The 17,456-nt window shown below is 56.1% G+C and overlaps 1 protein-coding gene across 1 annotated transcript in view; it reads left to right on the forward strand.

The window, feature by feature from the left end:
• NECTIN1 (nectin cell adhesion molecule 1) overlaps positions 1-13,432 on the forward strand; it is a 57,724-nt gene extending 44,292 nt beyond the window's left edge. The window contains exons 3-6 of the mRNA XM_016188392.2: positions 145-447; positions 664-781; positions 2,131-2,282; positions 9,409-13,432. Of these exons, the coding sequence (XP_016043878.2) occupies positions 145-447; positions 664-781; positions 2,131-2,282; positions 9,409-9,953 (1,118 nt within the window). The 3' untranslated portion in view covers positions 9,954-13,432. The remainder of the gene's footprint in view (positions 1-144; positions 448-663; positions 782-2,130; positions 2,283-9,408) is intronic.
• The last annotated feature ends 4,024 nt before the right edge of the window (positions 13,433-17,456 follow it).

Here is a 17,456-nt window from a genome sequence, read left to right on the forward strand (position 1 = left end):
GGAGGGACTTTGGTGACACACAGAGAAAAGCTGACATGACCAGGGTGACCAAGGCTAAGCCTGGCAGGATGGTGGCCTCTGGGAGCCCTGGCCTCTTTGATGAAGTGAAGGAGGCCACCCCTGGCCCTCTCTGCATCCCTGCAGCCAAGCCCACCAACTGGATCGAGGGCACACAGGCAAGGCTCCGGGCCCGGAAGGGACAGGATGACAAGGTTGTGGTGGCCACTTGCACATCAGCCAATGGGAAGCCTCCCAGTGTGGTATCCTGGGAGACTCGACTGAAGGGCGAGGCGGAGTACCAGGAGATCCGGAACCCCAATGGCACGGTGACTGTCATCAGCCGGTATCGCCTGGTGCCCAGCCGGGAGGCCCACCAGCAGTCGCTGGCCTGCATTGTCAACTACCACATGGACCGCTTCCGGCAAAGCCTCACCCTCAATGTGCAATGTGAGTGGCCCCAGCAGTGCCACCACCTCTGCCCTCAGCTCTGCTCCTCTCCTGATACCCACTCCTCCTTTCCCTTTCTGGGGGACCCCTCTTCTCTCCTCATCCCCTCCCTCTACTCATCCCTGCCCTCCCCAGATCCCCCTCAGTCAGGTGTCCCCGCATCCCCTGCCTACCTCAACCTCCTGGCCCTAAATCCCATTCTCGCTCATCCCACAGACGAGCCTGAGGTGACCATCGAGGGGTTTGATGGTAACTGGTACCTGCAGCGGACGGAGGTGAAGCTCACATGCAAAGCTGATGCCAACCCCCCAGCCACAGAGTACCACTGGACCACGTAAGTGCTGAGGGATGGCTGGTCCCTGTGCTGGTCACAGGGGTCCCCATCCACCTACATCCTGGAGTAGGAGGCAAGTGAGGGTCAGGTTTCTCAGTGAGGAGAGATCAGACACACACACACACACACACACACACACACACACACTCCTCCCCATACACACACATACACCCCCATGCTTGACAGCCCCAGGGTCAGTATGACAAATGCTCTGCCAGAGGAGCCCCTTCATGCCCTGCCTGCCTTCTCCCTAATGAAACATTCTGTCACTTTCTTTCAGTGATTCAGACTGAGTCACTCCCACCCCAGCCCCCAATATTTATTTTTATCAAGGTGTCCCCAGTGAAGCTGACTTTCTGGAGCATCCTAGATCTTTCTTTGTTCCTCCTCCTCGTCTCCCCCAGACTTCAGGGCAGAGATGCCAGTCCACCCGGCCTGCCTGTGTTCACGAGGCATTTGATCCTCAGGACCTGCCCCCTCCATCAAAATCTGAGCTCTGAGCACTAACTACTCTTTCCAGGAAGAGCCGATTAGAGCTCACAGAAAGAGGGGGTGGGCATAGGGGGAGGCGCTTAGAACACTGACAGGGTGGTCAGATGCTGCCCAGTGTGTGCCTATAGTCTTCTGAGACCTACTGAGTGCTTACCCACACAGCCACTACCCTCCACTCCCTGGACCAGAAGTGCCTTGGCATGTGCGAACAGTCGTGGCCTGCTTGTCAGTCTCAGCTCTCTGGACCAAAGTGCTTCGAGGTCTGGTGTCATGGCAGCCTTGTGGCATTGGGAACAGAGATGAAAGGAAGGGCCCCAGCCCCAAGAAACTTCCAGAAGTGCTCTGCACGTATAAAAGGCCTGTGCCATGCCTGGTAATAACATAGTGACAGGGAGCACAATTCCTGCCCAAGTAGCATGTTAAAATGCAGATTCACTGGGGCAGTGGCCCCAGTGGTTCGGCTTCAGTCTCTTAGATCCAGTTAGAGTTTAGGGCCCAGGCATCTGACTTGTTAGCCAGCTCCCTAGGGCACCAAGAACCAACAACCAGCAACTGTGAGTAGCATAAAGAGTGCTGCACAAGGAGACCTAACACCCAGCTGAATTCTAGTTCCCCACTGGCTGCCTCTATTTCCTTGGCCTCAGCTACTAAGTGAGGCTAGTATCTACCTGTCCTGCTGAGAGGATCAAAGATGGGGTGTTCAATACTATAAAGTCACCAGAAAAAAGGCATTACTGGTGGAGTTGTGTTCATTCCTTCCAGTGAGCTCAGCCGAGGGGTTAGGGGGCAGGGGGCCAGGGACACTTCTTGGGGCTGGAGGGTCTCAGCCCTCCCTTCTTGTGTCTCAATCCCTGCAGGCTAAATGGCTCCCTCCCCAAGGGTGTGGAGGCCCAGAACAGAACCCTTTTCTTCCGGGGACCCATTACCTATAGCGTGGCCGGGACCTACGTCTGTGAGGCCACCAACCCCATCGGCACCCGCTCGGGCCAGGTGGAGGTGAACATCACAGGTAGGAAGCTGCATCCTGCCCCTGCCTTCCCTTCCCTGACTTCCAGTGGCTTCTGTCACCGTGGGAAGTGTGTGTCTCCTTCTTCCTTTTCACCCCTCGGATTCTACCTTGAGCTCTGGCCATTGGTCTTGCTTTGCTTCCTTTCGTCCCTGTTCAAGGGAAGTGTATGAGTGAGATAGTCAAGGTGACCCCACACACATACAGTTAGAGAAGGGATCAGGGGGAGGCTCCCTGAGGGAGGAAGTGAGTGTACATCCACCATAAGAACCACGAAGCTCAGCTCCTACAACTCAGTAAACCCACTCCCAGGGGTATGGCTTGATGACCTTACCCTGGGGCTCCTGAGGGAAAGCCAGGGTCTGGGCCATAACCATTGGCTGTGTGGGATTGCTGTTCTCTCTGTGACTTTCAGCCACATGACTTCCCAGGGCAAAGGGACACAGGAACTAGGGTGCTCTGAAGGAGACACCCCACCTGCAGTCTCAGAGGGGATGCCCGGGCATGTTTGGAAGGGTTCTCATCAGGCTTCTCCGCCTTGTAGGCCAAGTGACTAGCACGAAGCAGCCTGTCAATAAATGGCCCAGGCTCTGTGATTATCATCTTGGTCTCTGTCATTACCATCATTAATGGAAGGATCAAAACAAGCCAACAGAGGGGAAGTTGTCACCACCACTTCCTAACCTGAAGAGGTGGCATCTAGCACATTATCCCTGAGCCAGTTCCAGGGTGAGAAAGTGACAGATCCTCCAGGACAGGAAGTGACCACAAGGAGAAGTGGGGCCATGCTCAAGGATACTGGAGTTCAGACAGTGGTGACTGGACCTGGTGCTGGGGCTCAAGGATATGACCTGGGGTTCATTGGCTCTGAGCGTGTGTCTCGGGAATGTGGGCACAGCTACAGAGAGAGCAGAGAAGCCCTGGCTGCACCTGCCTGTTCTCAGGACTTTCTCCATCACATCACAGAGTGATGGTGGAGTCACCTGTTCCTGGCTTTTTCCTTCACCTCCTGCCCTTGGCTCTGGGGAAGATGAGGAAGCCCCTCCCTAGTCGAGAGTTTGGGGGATGGGGTAGGGAGCAGAGGGGACCTGCAGAGAGGTGGTCACAGGGGTGGGGGCGGACAGCATGGCATGGCCTGATGGCTCACATCCTGGTCTTAACGAGACCTTGACCTATGTGTGCACTCCAGCTGCCTACTCTGTGCCACAAGATCATCGGGGTTATCTGTTTGAGGCTGCATTTGAGTGTGTGGACACACACCTCAGGCACCCCCTATATGGGAGTCCTTCCCCCAACACACCCCTAGATGCAGGGAGGAAGGGGAAGAGGCTGAGAAACCAAGGTGTAACCATCTCCCATGGTCCCCACTCCCCAGCAGCTGCTGCCAGTTCTGATGTGGAGGTGGGGTGGTGGGTAGGGGATGTCAGGGCCTCCATTCCCTGAAGCTCAAGCCAGGTTGCTCTCCAGGGAGGTTGCTCTCCTGTGGCGGGGAGGGAGGAAAGGGGGCACCTCCCAGGCCCAGGAAAGAGAGAAAAGGAAGGAAGAGAGCCCAGCAATGGAACTGACTAGGGTTTGAGGCTACAGTGATGCCCTCCATGGGAACCCAGCTGGAAGGTGTGCCCAGGATGACATCTTCTGTTCCCTGAAATTACAGACTGGAAGGGCAGAGACGGGGTGACCAGAGACAGGAACAGAGGCAGTGAGAAGGGCCTTGCATAAGGAGACTCTTGTTGATGACCCAGTGAAGCAGGAGCCAGCCAGCATGACGTTCCCTGAATCCTGATGGCCTGGAGCTATGTGCTTGGCTGTCCCCAGGGATGGTCTCACCCCCCACCCTCACTCCCAAAAGGACTCAGCCAGGGCCTTCTCAGAGCTGCTTGTACTTAGGGATGATTTCCAAGCCCCGACTATTTCACACACACCCCCACCTAACCCCCTTCCTCCATCAGCCCCCATCAGTTAGGGCCTATCATGTCCCCTAGGACTCCTTGAGGGGGAGGGGGGCACACCATGCCTTGTGCTCTGAGCCCCTCTAGTTTGGAGGGAATGCATGAGTGAGGCGGATAAGTGGAAATTTAATTTTTCATTCTGGCCGTCCATTCGGGTAATCGCTTTGCCCTGGGCGCATCTGGGAAGGGAAATGAAGAGCAGCTGGGGCATGGGTGGGGACGGGAGGGGCGGGGAGAGGTTGCTGAGAGACACAGACACCCTTCCAGACAAAGTTCTCCAGGTCCTGGCAAAAAGTGACATTTGAGTGGTTCCCACAAGGATGGGTGATGGGGAGGGAATAGGACCCCAGGCTTAGGGGGGGGAGGGCAAGAGTGGAGCGAGGGAGCCTTTGTAGACTCCTAGATGAGATGTAGCCCAGCAAAACACATGGTGCAGAGGGAACCTTCAGGAGGCCGACCATGTGGATACAGAGGACATCAGTCAGGAGCTGTCACGGTGAAGGCCTCCCAGTGAGAAATATGGGGCCATGGCTGTGGGGTGATGAGAGGGCGGGAGACGCACTCAGGAAGAACCTGGGTGGGCACTGCCCACACCATCACCCAAGCCCACTTCCCAGCCCTCATGCTAAAGACCAACTTCTCAGGGTCAGTACTACAGCCACAAGCACACCAGTGCCTCCTCTCTTCTCTTGGGAGGCATACTAAGGGTGAGGAGTGTGTGGCCTTGACCAGATTGCAGAGCCCCTGAGAAACAGCTTGGGGGCTAAGAGCAGCAGTGTTGGGATACCCAGGGGGTTGGGGTGTCTGTCCCAGTTCCTACTTCCAGTGAGGGCGCCAGGCTCTGCCCACTGGGACTGGAGTCCTTCAGCCCAAGTGTAGTGGGGCCTGGAGGTCCATCTGGAAGGGAGGGACATGCGTGCCCAGGCGTGAGCTTGGGTGTATGCCTCTGAACGTGCAGACGCGCCCCAGCAAGCAGGGAGCTGTGCTGAGTGTGCAGGCGGCGCTGCAGCCGGGGACAGATGTGCCTTCCTCCAGGCCAGGAGAGGCAGTGTGAGGGGACTGTGCAGAGGCAGCTGCATCAACACCCCTGGGAGATCTGAGCCCCTCCAGCTTGCCCAGGCCCTGCTGGGTCTGACGCCATGCACAGCTGCTACAGCTGCAGGAGAAGGGCTTCCCAGAATTTGACCTCAGGCCTTCCCAATCTCCCTGTGGCCAGCCACACTGCATGCTGGGAAGTGTAGTTTTCAGGACTTCCCAGCCTACCCTTCTAAGGCTAGGCCATTTCCTACCAGTCTAGGAAAGCACCAAAAGATAGTTCTACACCCCAGCCAGCTCCCTCTGACACCCCTGTACTGGCTGACCCACTGCTCTCAGGAAGCTAGGGCCCTAGGGGAAGTTCCCCACTACCCCTGTGCCATGAGCCTGGCTAGCCTATACCCCAGAGGGACCCTTTAGGGAGGAGGACCCGAACTGCCCTCCTTATAACGAGGTGTAATAGTCATGTGGACACCCCCCTCCAGTGAGCATCAGTGGCCCAGCACCCAGCTCTCCTCTCCCCTCCCAGCTGCAACCCTGGAAGCTCTGCTCCTGGCATGAAGGCAGGGGCTGCTGGCTGAGTGTGACATCTTGAGGGACAGGGGAGGGGTGGGTGCTCCTGTGCACACCACACAGAAGCCTCAGCATGCAAACAAGTTAGGCCCTCATCTCCTCTTTTCCTCCATACCCTCACTCAGCATCTCCACTCTCAATCTGCTCTGCTGGAAGGCCATCCTAGCCATTCCCCTGCACCTACGTTGGCCTGACTTTAGAGCAGAAAAAACAACCAGATGCCCTTTCTTCCCACAAGATCCTCAGGGATGCGTAAAGCTCCTTAGGACTTAGGGGGGAAAGTTCATCACTGGGGAGCTGGCTCAGTGGTCAGACACCAGAGTTGCTTGATCTGAGCCCCATCCCTGACACCATGTGACACTCTGGTTTCTCTCTGTCATCTTCTCAAATACACAAAGTCAGCCTGAAGACCTTAGCAGGAGACCCAGCACCATCTGTCCCCACCCCCTATCTCCTGAATGCTTCCTTTGCCCAGGGCAAAGCTCACCTCAAAGACAATCGCTTTGCCTTTACAAATTTCACCCAGCAAACACTTTTCAACTCCGTGTGTGCCAGGTAGCCAGTGAGCCCCACGGCTGCACAGACAGCAAGCAGTAGGTGAAATACATATTCCAAAGTGCAGTTTTAAAGGGGATGTGGAGAAAAGAAGAGCAGGTAAGGGGGTTCGTGAGCTGTGAGTTTTCAATGGGATCATCAGAGAAGGTAACAGTGGAGCCAAGCCCTGAAGGAGAAGCAGGGACACCTGAAGGCAGCCTCCTGGGGTATAGGGTGGCCTGTGCACAACACCCCATGTGCCTGGAGTAAGGCAGGGAGATGGAGTCAGAGATGGGGGTGAGGGTGGGGGTGGGGCCCATGCCTCCAGAACATTTGAGCTGTCCAGACCTAACAGAATCTCTGCTGTATTGGAACTTGTCTCCAGAAGAAACAGGTGGAGTCAGAGAGGCCAGTAGTTAGGTGGCTGGTTCAGTGTTTAGTAAAAGATGGGTGGGTGGTGCTGATGGAGACAGTGAGGAGCTGCTAGGGACCGAGCCTGCTGGGAGCTAGAACCCAGAGAATTAGAGCCCAGGGTAGGGCAGGAGGGCTGCCAGGTGGTGGAGAAATCCAAGTGAGAATGTGCCAGAGAAGGGCTTTCAAAGTGCACACTGTTAAAGACGGTCTAGTGGCTGGTCTTGGAGGCAGAGGAACACTGCATCCCCTGCATGTCACTAAAAGTCATAGGCTACATGAGAAAGAGACAGTCCTGATGCTTTGTCTAAACAAACATTTCCCAAAGGGTTTGACCCCAGTGTTTTTGCTGACCTGTAAACCTATGACTTGGGGTTCCCTGGGCCATGGTTTAGAAACTACTGTCGTAAAGGCCTTGGGATATCAAGTGCCAGAGTTGGTGAGTATTACCTACTAGAGGTAGTGTGGAGAGTCTGCAGGATAGAAGCGACTTGTGACACTGTGGCCAGCTTTGTCACTAGGGAAGAAAGCAGAGGAAGGATTAAAGGCTCAAGGATGGAAGAACCCCCAGCCTGGTGGCCAGAGCAGAGAAAGAAGCCCCAGCAGTGCCAGACAGATGCTCAGAGAAGGAACTTGACATTAAAAAGAAAGGAAGGAAGGAAGGAAGGAAACACTTATGTATATTAGAAGGCAAAGGAATCATGTCAGAAAGGAAAAGCAAATCTCTCTAGCTGGATGCCTTCCTTCTCCTGGCTACCCTTCCAGGCTTGGCTTGGTCCCTCCTCCTGAAGCGTTTCCTCACCCCAGGGTACAGTGTCTACTTTCCCGGCATCCCCAGCCACTCCTTAAACCGTGCCCTTGTTGTCTGTACACAGGGAGTGATCTTTGGTCCCCTAGCCAGGTGGTTAAGTTTCCAGTACCCTGTGACTAGTAAGTACACGTCTGCTGATTGGGTGAGAAGTGACAAATCAAGTGAGAAGTGATGAATACAAAGAGGCAGGCTAGGAGCGCAGGAGAAGTGAGGCTCTGTCCAGGCCACCTCTGGGGCAGCTCCCACCTCCTGGGGATCAGGTGTGCAGACCTTCTCCCCCCCGCCCCCCGCCCCGGCAGGGGATGGGACCTCGTGAGCCAGGAGAAGCTTGGGGCTCCAGTGAGACTTGTGGAAGTAGGCAGGGAGGACAGATAGGCAATAAATATTTAGTGCAGGCAATGACCCGCACTGAGGACACCCACTGCAGTGACGCACGGGGAACGGAGTCCTCACTGTGCTTCTCTGCCAGCTCCCTTGTGGGGAGGCCAGGGCCAGGGCAGCTGGGTGGTCCCCGCTCAGCCACATGACACCACAGGCAGGCCACCCCCTTCTCTGGCCCCAGTGTTTTCCATGAGCCCAAAAGGCCTTCCCTCTTCTTGTCAGGCATCTCTGCATTGCTTCCTCCACTATAGACACAGCCCACAGGGTCCTGCCCACCCTAGGGAGGAGGGATGGGCTCAGAGGCGGAGGAGCATCTGCACTGAAGTGAATGGTGTTGAATCAGGCCAAGCTGGCCAGAACCTGGTCCAGATCCGTCCCAGTCTTGGCCTTGCAGAGGAGAGATGAGAGCAGCCAAACCAGCCCTCCAGGCTACCCTGAGCCTGTGCTGACCAGGGTCTGCCATGGTCTCCAGTGCCACCCTGTGGTGGTGCTGGGAAACGCCTCCTGCAGCCCTGCCCAGGGACCCCTGTGGCATGGAAGGGACGGTGGGCACATTGCCCGGGGTAGGCACTGCTCTCACAGGCTTCAGCAGGGTAGCAGAGGCAGTCAACCACCACCCACCCTCCTCTGACCAACAACTCCTGGTCCTCAGTAAGCACATGCTTAGTTCTGGCTGTTAGCAGTGCAGGGGACTGAACCCTGGCCTTATGCATTCAAGTCTATGCTACATGCTTCCCCAACCCTCAGGCAAGTCATTTCACCTCTCCAGCCTCAGTATTGAACTGGCATACATAGCACACAGCTATGAAAGTGACTGGCATCTTGTGGGCACTGGTCAAGGACGGGGGTCACCACATCCAAGGGTGCTACAGCCTGGGAAGTGACTCAGTGAGTAAAAAGCATTGGATTCTCAAGCATGAGTTCCTGAGTTTGAGTCCCAGTACCACTCGTGCCAGAGTAATGCTCTTCTTATCTCTTCCCTCCTTCCTTCCTCACATTAAAAATAAATAAATGAAAGGTTTTGGGGGAACTGGGTGGTGGTATGCTTAGTAGAACATACCTGTTATAGTACACAGGGAACTGAGTTCAAGCCCCTGGTCCCCACCTGCAGGGGGAAAGCTTCAGAGCAGGGAAGCAGTGCTATAGGTCTCTGTCTCTCTCTCTCTCTCTCTCTCTCTCTCTCTCTCTCTCTCTCTCTCTCCACACCGCCCCTTCCTTCTTGGTTCATCTCTGTCTCTATCCAATAAATAAATAAAAGAGAGGGAGAGGTTGCTGAGGCCATGGGACAATGGAGTGGTCTCTCTTCTCTCTCACCTCTCGCTCTTGGAAGGGGTGGGTGCGGGGGGCCAAGCCCACTTCCTGGCTTTTTCTCCCCTGCCTCCCTGCCACCCCAGGAGAAACACTGACCTCCCCTCCTTCTCTTTTCCTCCCCCAGAGTTCCCCTACACCCCATCTCCTCCCGAGCACGGGCGGCGTGCGGGACCTGTGCCCACAGCCATCATTGGGGGTGTGGCAGGCAGTGTGCTGCTGGTGGCCATCGTGGTGGGTGGCATCGTGGTGGCCCTGCGCCGACGCCGCCACACCTTCAAGGGCGACTACAGCACCAAGAAGCACGTGTATGGCAATGGCTACAGCAAGGCGGGCATCCCCCAGCACCACCAGCCCATGGCCCAGAACCTGCAGTACCCGGATGACTCAGACGATGAGAAGAAGGCCGGCCCGCTGGGCGGGAGCAGCTACGAGGAGGAGGAGGAGGAGAGCGGTGGAGGGGGCGAGCGTAAGGTGGGCGGCCCACACCCCAAATATGACGAGGATGCCAAGAGGCCCTACTTCACAGTGGACGAGGCTGAGGCCCGTCAGGACGGCTACGGGGACCGGACTCTGGGCTACCAGTACGACCCTGAGCAGCTGGACTTGGCTGAGAACATGGTCTCTCAGAACGACGGGTCTTTCATTTCTAAGAAGGAGTGGTACGTCTAGCACCCCCCCTTTCTGGGGAGCCTCTGTCTGCGCCCCCTCCTCTCTAGCCCGTACCCGCACGCCCCCTGCCCACCCCAGTGCCCCCACCCACTCCTCCAGGAGCTCGGCGGAGACTCCCCCAAGCTACCCAAAGCCAGCCCCAAATTCCTGGGGAGCCGGGGAGCCCGGGCAGACATGACCTGCTTTGTTCCCAACCCCACGTCCTCCCCATGGTGTGCTGTTAACGTGTGGCTTTGGTGTTGCTGTACCCCTCCTGCCCCAGCCCGCCAGCTGCCCCTCCCCATGCAGGAAGCCCTGTCCCCTTCTTGTGTGCCCAGGCACCTGCCAGGGTTTGGGGAGCCAGCCCCTCTCCCCCTAACACTGGAATCTGTTTGTGTTCTCTCCATTCGGGGTGGAGGGCTGAAGGGGGCTCCAAGAGGAAGAGCCTCTACCCCACCCCCAGATGCTGCTCCCCTTTTCCCAGAGAGAGGGAACCCAACACCCCCTCCTCCACCCCTGGACCCTGGTCTAGACAGCAGCTGTACCCAAGAGGTTGGGGGACTGAGCCCCCAGTTGTCTCCTGGGTTGTGACTCGTGGAGGGCCCAGCTGGGACCTCAGTCAGTGTGCTACCTGGAAAGGTGGGTTGCATATTTTTTTCCCTCACTGGGCTAAAGAGAGCTAAGCTGGCCCATCTCGAGCACATCCCCTCCCCAACCCCAGTCTGCCCCACACAGGGGACACCTCGTGGACTGCGGCCCGCACTTGCCATCCCCCTGCACCAACACACGTGCACGCCTACATGCACACGCACACCCCTCCTAACTGCCCCCACAGCCCGGGGCCACATGCCTTACCAGGCTGGTCACTGCCCAAGCCTGTCCCTCAGCCCTGCCTCTGCCCCTTCCTAGCTGGGGCAACGGCGGCCTCTGGGGACATCCACCTGAAGGCCTCAGGCTGGCCCTGCACTGCTTCTCACTGCAAGGATGTTGCTCGGGGCTCAGCCTGGTTCTCTAGTGGATTCAGGTCTGGGGTCCCTGGAAGAGATTAGCTCCAGGAGCCGGAGGGGAAGAGAATCCACATGGAGGCCCCATGGAGGAGGCCAATGTGGCAGACGGCAAGCCCAGTCAGGGCTCAAGAGCACAGGAAGCCCTCACCTATGAGGGCAGGTGTCCTGGGCTTGACAAAGCATAGGAGCAATGAGGCAGTCTGGAGAGCCTGGTCAGGAGCCCCCACTTGTCCCTCCCCATGCCCTGCCCAGCTCTCTCTGCTCTCCCTTCTGCACTGGGGCGGGGGGTGGAGGGGGGTTATCTTGGAGAAGTTTTCCTTCCATGCCATAAAGGTATAGCTCCATTGACTGGGGCTCTGGGCTCCAGCTGGGCACCCAAGCCTCAGTCTTCTCATCAGTACAATGGAGGAAGGGCCCTGCCAGCCCTCTCTCAGCTCCCCCAGCTCCAAGTGCCTCAGTTCCTCCATCTACCGCCCAGCCCCCCTAGCACCCTAGGTGGGAGAGACCCTGGAATGGGAGAGGCTGGCTCGAGCCGGTCAGTAAGGCTACCCGTGAACTTGGCCCAGAGTGCCATGGGCTTTGTAGAATGGCATGTGGTGGGGGCAGACCACAGGCACCAACCAACCCTGCCATAGGCCTTCCAAGGGAACCCCAACCCCTGCTGTGTTCCTCCCCTCCCTGGTGCTGCTACTGAACCCCCAGCCAGTCCCACCTCTGCCTTGGCCACCCTTGACCAGCACCCCACTGCCCCCGCCCCAGCCCAGGCTGCCCAGTAGCCACGTAGCAGAAGTCTGAAGCCATGCCAGCCTTGGGGCGGCTCTCCCCCCATGGCATGGGGGGTCCTGAATGGGGTGGAGTTGGGAAAAAAGTTCTGGGTCCTTTTCTAGCTGCAGGAGGTGGAGGAGCTGGGCAGCTTCTCCCAGCAGTATTAGTGCCCCCACCCACTAGCCACCACCCACACACACCCAGGCAGAGGACCTTTCCCATGTCACCTCACTGCCCATCCCACCTCATGCCACTCTAGTAGCTCTGCCTGGTCCCCCTGCCCTCAGGCAGAGTGAAACCCAAGGGGCCTGCTGAGAGAGGCATTCTCTGTCCCCTTGAAATGACCAAGTGAAAGGATTCCCTCTGTGTCTCCCTTATCCTGCACTGCCACCCCCGACTCCCCCTTTATATGATGGACTTGGAGCCCCTTCCGGGCCCAGCCAAAGCACTGAGTTGCCCCACCCACCCCCACCCCAGATACCTCCACAACCTTCTCCCCAAGCAAAGCACAAATTGTGGGTTCTCGGCCACATGCATGAGCCACATTGGGAGTCCCTGCCTTGCCAGGGACCCAGCCACAAACTGCCCACTGGGGCAGCTGCTCCCCGCCAAGAGTGGGAATGAGGCAGGGGCTGGCACTTGGGCCTGGGGAGGTGAGGTCTGTGCCCCAACTTTGTGGCACTGCTGCTGGACTCACAGACACAGCTCTGTGCAGCAGGGAGCCCCAGCCCTCAGAAAGACGACGGCTACTGCTCTTCCATGTGCCTAGCCTGAGCTGAGCTCTCACCGTCCATGCAATGAAACAGATGTGGTATCTGCTGTGCCAAGGCCTCGCCGGTTGCCATCCTGCCACTCCACCCGCACCCCTAGTTCCTTATGATGTTGGTATTGTTCAGATACGTAACAGAACCAGAGTCCCCTGGGACTGGAAGGGTCCGAAGAGCAGCAGGACAGGGTCGGTGAACCCAGGTTCAGCTCACGCTCATATGCACAGTGACACACAGACAGGGCAGAGGGCTGGACCGAGCCTGCAGAAAGTGATTTCCCAGGGCTGGTGCCTCACTGGGATACCAGGCTCGAGACTTCTCTGTCCTCTCCCTTCCCTGTGCCCGGTCACTGGTGCAATAATCTCCGCACCCCCTTCCAGTAGAGGAATCAGGAAGTAGGCAGAGACTGTAAGTATGTGTGTGTGTGCACCCCATCACTGTGGGGGCGGGCACAGACCTCCAAAGCATGACACCTCCCCACCCCCAAAACACACACCTGTACTTCCCTCGAGTGAAGTGAAGTGCATGGTTGGGAGGTGGGGCCTCCCAGGCGCCTCATACCCACAGAGACCTGCTGTGGGGTCCCAGCTTCCACCACTCAAGTCTAAGGCCCAAGGGCCAGCCCACCAGTGCTGCTGCTGTTCGAACTCCTGCTGGGAGATGGGAATCTTGGCCAGAAAAGAAAATGGTTTTCCCTTTTTGTATAAATGGAAACAAAATCCAGGAGACGTTGCCACCCTCCCCCCCAAGTGTGATAGACTACCTTTGCTTCAGTTTCCTTGTCACCCTTTTTGTCTTTTGGTCCTGGGGACGGCCCAGCAGGTTCTCCTGGTTCTGACCCAGGGGGTGTTTGCATCACCTCCTTTTACTTGTATAAAAAAATAAAAATATGATGGGTTGAAAAAAAATGTACTGAGGGGAAAAAAATGTACTTTTTTATAAATAAAGTGTTTAAAACAACCCTAGGTGCCTCAAGTTGCTCCTCGCAGCTTCCTATGGGGAGGTGGACAGGCTGAGGCCAGGGTGGATGGGAGGGTATCTCATCATGCAGGAGAGAAGAGGGAACCTTCTCCCCAGGTCCCAGGTTTGTGGGACAGGAGCCCCCATTGCAGGGCCCAAGGAAGCCCAGGCCGCCATCTTGCAGGGAGAGCGTGGTCCAGCCTGGAAGCTCAGTTCCCCACCACCTGGCTTCCCTGAGTCATCCTTCACTCCTGGGAATGGACATGGAACTGTACTCTGGGGGGCCTCCAAGCACACAGGCCCTTCTTCCTGCCCCAGCAGCCTCCCTGGTTCTCCAACCACTCTCCACCGCCACCCTCCTTCCTGCCAGGTCCCTCTATAGCTGTTTGTTAGAAGAAACCCAACAATGTCACACCTGTTGTGTTAGACAGTTCCCTGGGGGACAGAGACAGGGAGCTCTCTCCTTTCATCTTCTGTCTCCAGGATACTGCCTGAACCAGTCCCCTGCAAGTGCTGGAGCCTAGCCCCCCCCCCATCTCTCCGGGGGGCTGGTGGGAGGGACAGTCCCCTGGCTCTATGGTGACCTCTCCCTCGCTGGCTCCACACCATCTGCTTCCCATCTCCCCAGGCTGGAATGCAGGACAAATCAGCCCAAATAAGTCCGGGGTGGAAGTGGCAAGGGCTGCAACCACTGTACCCTCCCAGCCACCCCCAGAAGCATCTCCTTTCACTGGAATTAACACCAGGCACTCCAGAGAATGGGCAGGGATACTAGATGCCACCATGGACATCTGGGGAGGCCATGTCCTTTGCACCTAGCGCTGGTGCTAGGGAATGGGGGTGAGGGGAAGGGCACCCCACAGGTATGCAGGAGGAGAAGCAGCAGCTGTGGGCAGCTGGCTGGGCCCCTCTCAGGAAGGGCAAACCCAGAACCCTAGACTCAGATGTGCTCAGATGCCAAGGCTCCAAGACACAAACTGGTGGTTTATAGTGGTCACTTCCTCAGTTTTCCAGGCTATTTGTTTAAGTTAATTTCTAATTCGTGCAGGCAATACATGCTTAATTACATTATTAATATATCAGAAGACAGCAATGGACAGAACCTTCTAATTGGCATTTAACTAGAGCGTTCCGGCAAATTAGCCAAGATGGTCTCCGGCTGCAGGAGGGGGGTAAGACATCAGTCCCGGGCACAGTGAGCCAGCCAGAGGAGCCAGCCGGGCCCCTTCCCTAGGACCCTGCAGTTCAGGGCCTCCTGGCTCCCTAGTTCAGCCATGGCTTGGAAGGGCTCTGCTGGTCAGGCAGTGGTTCCTTCCTCCAAATTCAACCTTTGCCCTCAATCCCCCACCCTCAGCAGAGTTGAGGTCCTAACATGGGGGGGTGAGGGCATGGCAGAGACCCGTGGGCTGTGCCCGCCATTGCCCTGCTCTTCCGAGGGGCCAGGACTGCAATCCTGGGCAGCCAAAGCTCCTCAGGTGCCAGGGAGGTCGGTCGCTCCTCTTTCCTCCTCACCTTGCTTACGCTCCCAGTTGCAGGTGGCTGAGGGGATGAACTTGATGGACTATGGGGTTCCTTTATTCACTCATGCATGCAAGCCCCCACCCATCCCCTATCCATCCATTCATCCATCCATCCATCCACATGGTTCTCCTGGACCACATGCTATTCTCCAAGCACCTCCACACCTGGACACTCTCCAGACCTGAGAGGACTTTCTGGAGGCATCATTGCATAGGTATGACCAGTACAATTACTAGCCATTGATGACTGAACTCGGTTCCCAGCCTGCCTCCCACTCAGAGGCCTGGAAGTGGGTCCCTGTTCACATATTTGTTTCCCGGGCGACCAGCCCCCAGATGTAGATGCTTTATAACAGTCAGATTATTTGCCTCAACTTGGCTGTGCTTGAGAGGGGCTTCTTCTGAGCATCAAGACAACTAGGTCTCTTAGCACTTAGGAAATTCCAGGAGTTTTAAGAGCTCCATGCCAGAAACAGGAGCAAAGGCCCAATCTATTTCACTGAATCATGATGTCACTGCTGGGGTCTGTGAAGGCAGGTTGGGGGTGGGGGAGGTGGGGGAGCAAATGCCTGGAGAGGGTTGAGGAGAGCTCCAGCTACACCCTGTTCCCAGAGTCACTTCTGCCTGCCTGACCCCACTCCTGTCTCTGGGCTGACAGGCTGATGACAAAGCAAGGCCCTTCCCTACCTCCACCATGGACTCCGCTCTGCCAGGGGCCTCCCCTCAGGGGTCCCTCCTGTCAACCTCATCATGAGCTCCTCTCTAGAAAGGGCCCAGGAACAGCCTTGCTGGACTTGAAAGGCAGCTCCAGGGTATCATCAAACAAAACACACTATGCAGACCCCTTTGAGCACAGAGTACCAAACCCTATACATGGCCCGGAACCTCCCCCCTGGGAATTGCAAACAGCCAGAGAGAAAGATCACTGGGAAGGTTGAGTGGCTTGCCATGCATGGTCCAGGTTCAAGCCCTAGTACCACATGAGAGGTGCCATGACAATGGGGGAAATCTGGTAATACCATGTCCCTGAAAAAAAAAATTATACATAAATGAATAAGGCTGAAGCTTGGCAAGCAATGCTAGTAGTTTAAAAATATCAAATGTCCTGATAAAAACAGTATGAGCCTCTGAGTGCAGAACACAAGCAGGTGTGTGTTTATGTAAGTGCTTTATTCTTCCTTCCTTCCTTTTTTTTTTCTTCTCCTTCTCCCTCTTCTCCTCCTTCTCCTCTTTCTTCTCCCCCTCCTTCTTTAGAAAAAATAAATTAATGTGGTTCCAGGGCCTCATTCATTTGCAATGCCACCATTGCTGGGTTAATGTTATCATTCCCTTTATTTGTTTAGATAGAAAGCAAGGGAGAGGATGGAGGATAGATACGTAGAATAATGATTATGCAAACAGCCTCTCATGCCTGAAGCTCCAAAGTCCCATGTTCAAGCCCTTGTACATAAGCTAGAGATGAACAGTGCTCTGGTAGAGGGGAGGGGGGGAGGGAGAGAGAGAGAGAGAGAAAGAGGGAGAGGGAGAAACAGAGAACACAGCACCACTCCACTATCCATGGAACTTCCCCCCAGTACCATGGTGCTCCCACTTGGTTCTGAGGCTCAAACTCAGGACGTCATAGTTGGTGAGGCATATACTCTACTGAGTTGAGGTAGCTATTCCCCACCTTTCGAGTCTTTTATTTTTTCCTGAAAGCAAGAGTGAGAATTGGATCAGGGTATCACTCTAGCACATAAGGTGCCAGGGGTCAAACCATGGGCCTCATGCATGTAATTCCTGCACTCAACCCAACGAGCCACCCCCTTAGCCACTCAGATGCCTGCATCTTTACCCAGACACCATCAGATTCTTTTTGTCTAGAAGTCCAATGCACTATCCACTGCACCACAGAGCCACCTACCCATCAGATTCTTAATGTCCTGCTAGATTCAGAGCACCAGGTGTAGAGACAGAGGCCATCCCAGGAGTTAGTCATGAGGAAGGGGCAGGCCTAAATAGGAATCTGGGGCTAAAGGGTGAGGAGTTGGGTTATTTGGTAACTTCTGCATTTAAGACCTTGGGTGCCAGGTATGCTATCTCTGGCAATTATCATCAGTCATTTTCACCACTGCTGCCATCATCATCATCACCTCTGAGACCAGGGGTCCAGGAAGATAGAGACCGCTGTGGAAATCAGTGCCTAAAGGCAAGTAGGAAGCCTAGATGAGACTGTGTCTATGATCCTCAGGAAGGAGGCATTCTGGTTTTAGACCATTCCTGGGGAAGCAGGATCCTGAGCTCAAGGCCCAGAGAGTAGGTCACACAGGCATTCCCAGAATTGAGTGCCTTCAGAGCCCCCTGCACAGATGGGAGCAGCACCACAGAAGGGGAAGGTGACAGGTCTTGGAGGCCTTCACTCTCTACCTGACAAAGGGCCCTGGATGCCTCAGAGACATTCTCTGGGAAAGGTGCTGTCTCCACAGGGAGCTCTTAGGGGTGACTGAACTCATTCCCACTCTCTTC

The sequence above is a fragment of the Erinaceus europaeus genome, chromosome 20 (assembly GCF_950295315.1).
Source record: "Erinaceus europaeus chromosome 20, mEriEur2.1, whole genome shotgun sequence".
Lineage (NCBI taxonomy): Eukaryota > Metazoa > Chordata > Mammalia > Eulipotyphla > Erinaceidae > Erinaceus > Erinaceus europaeus.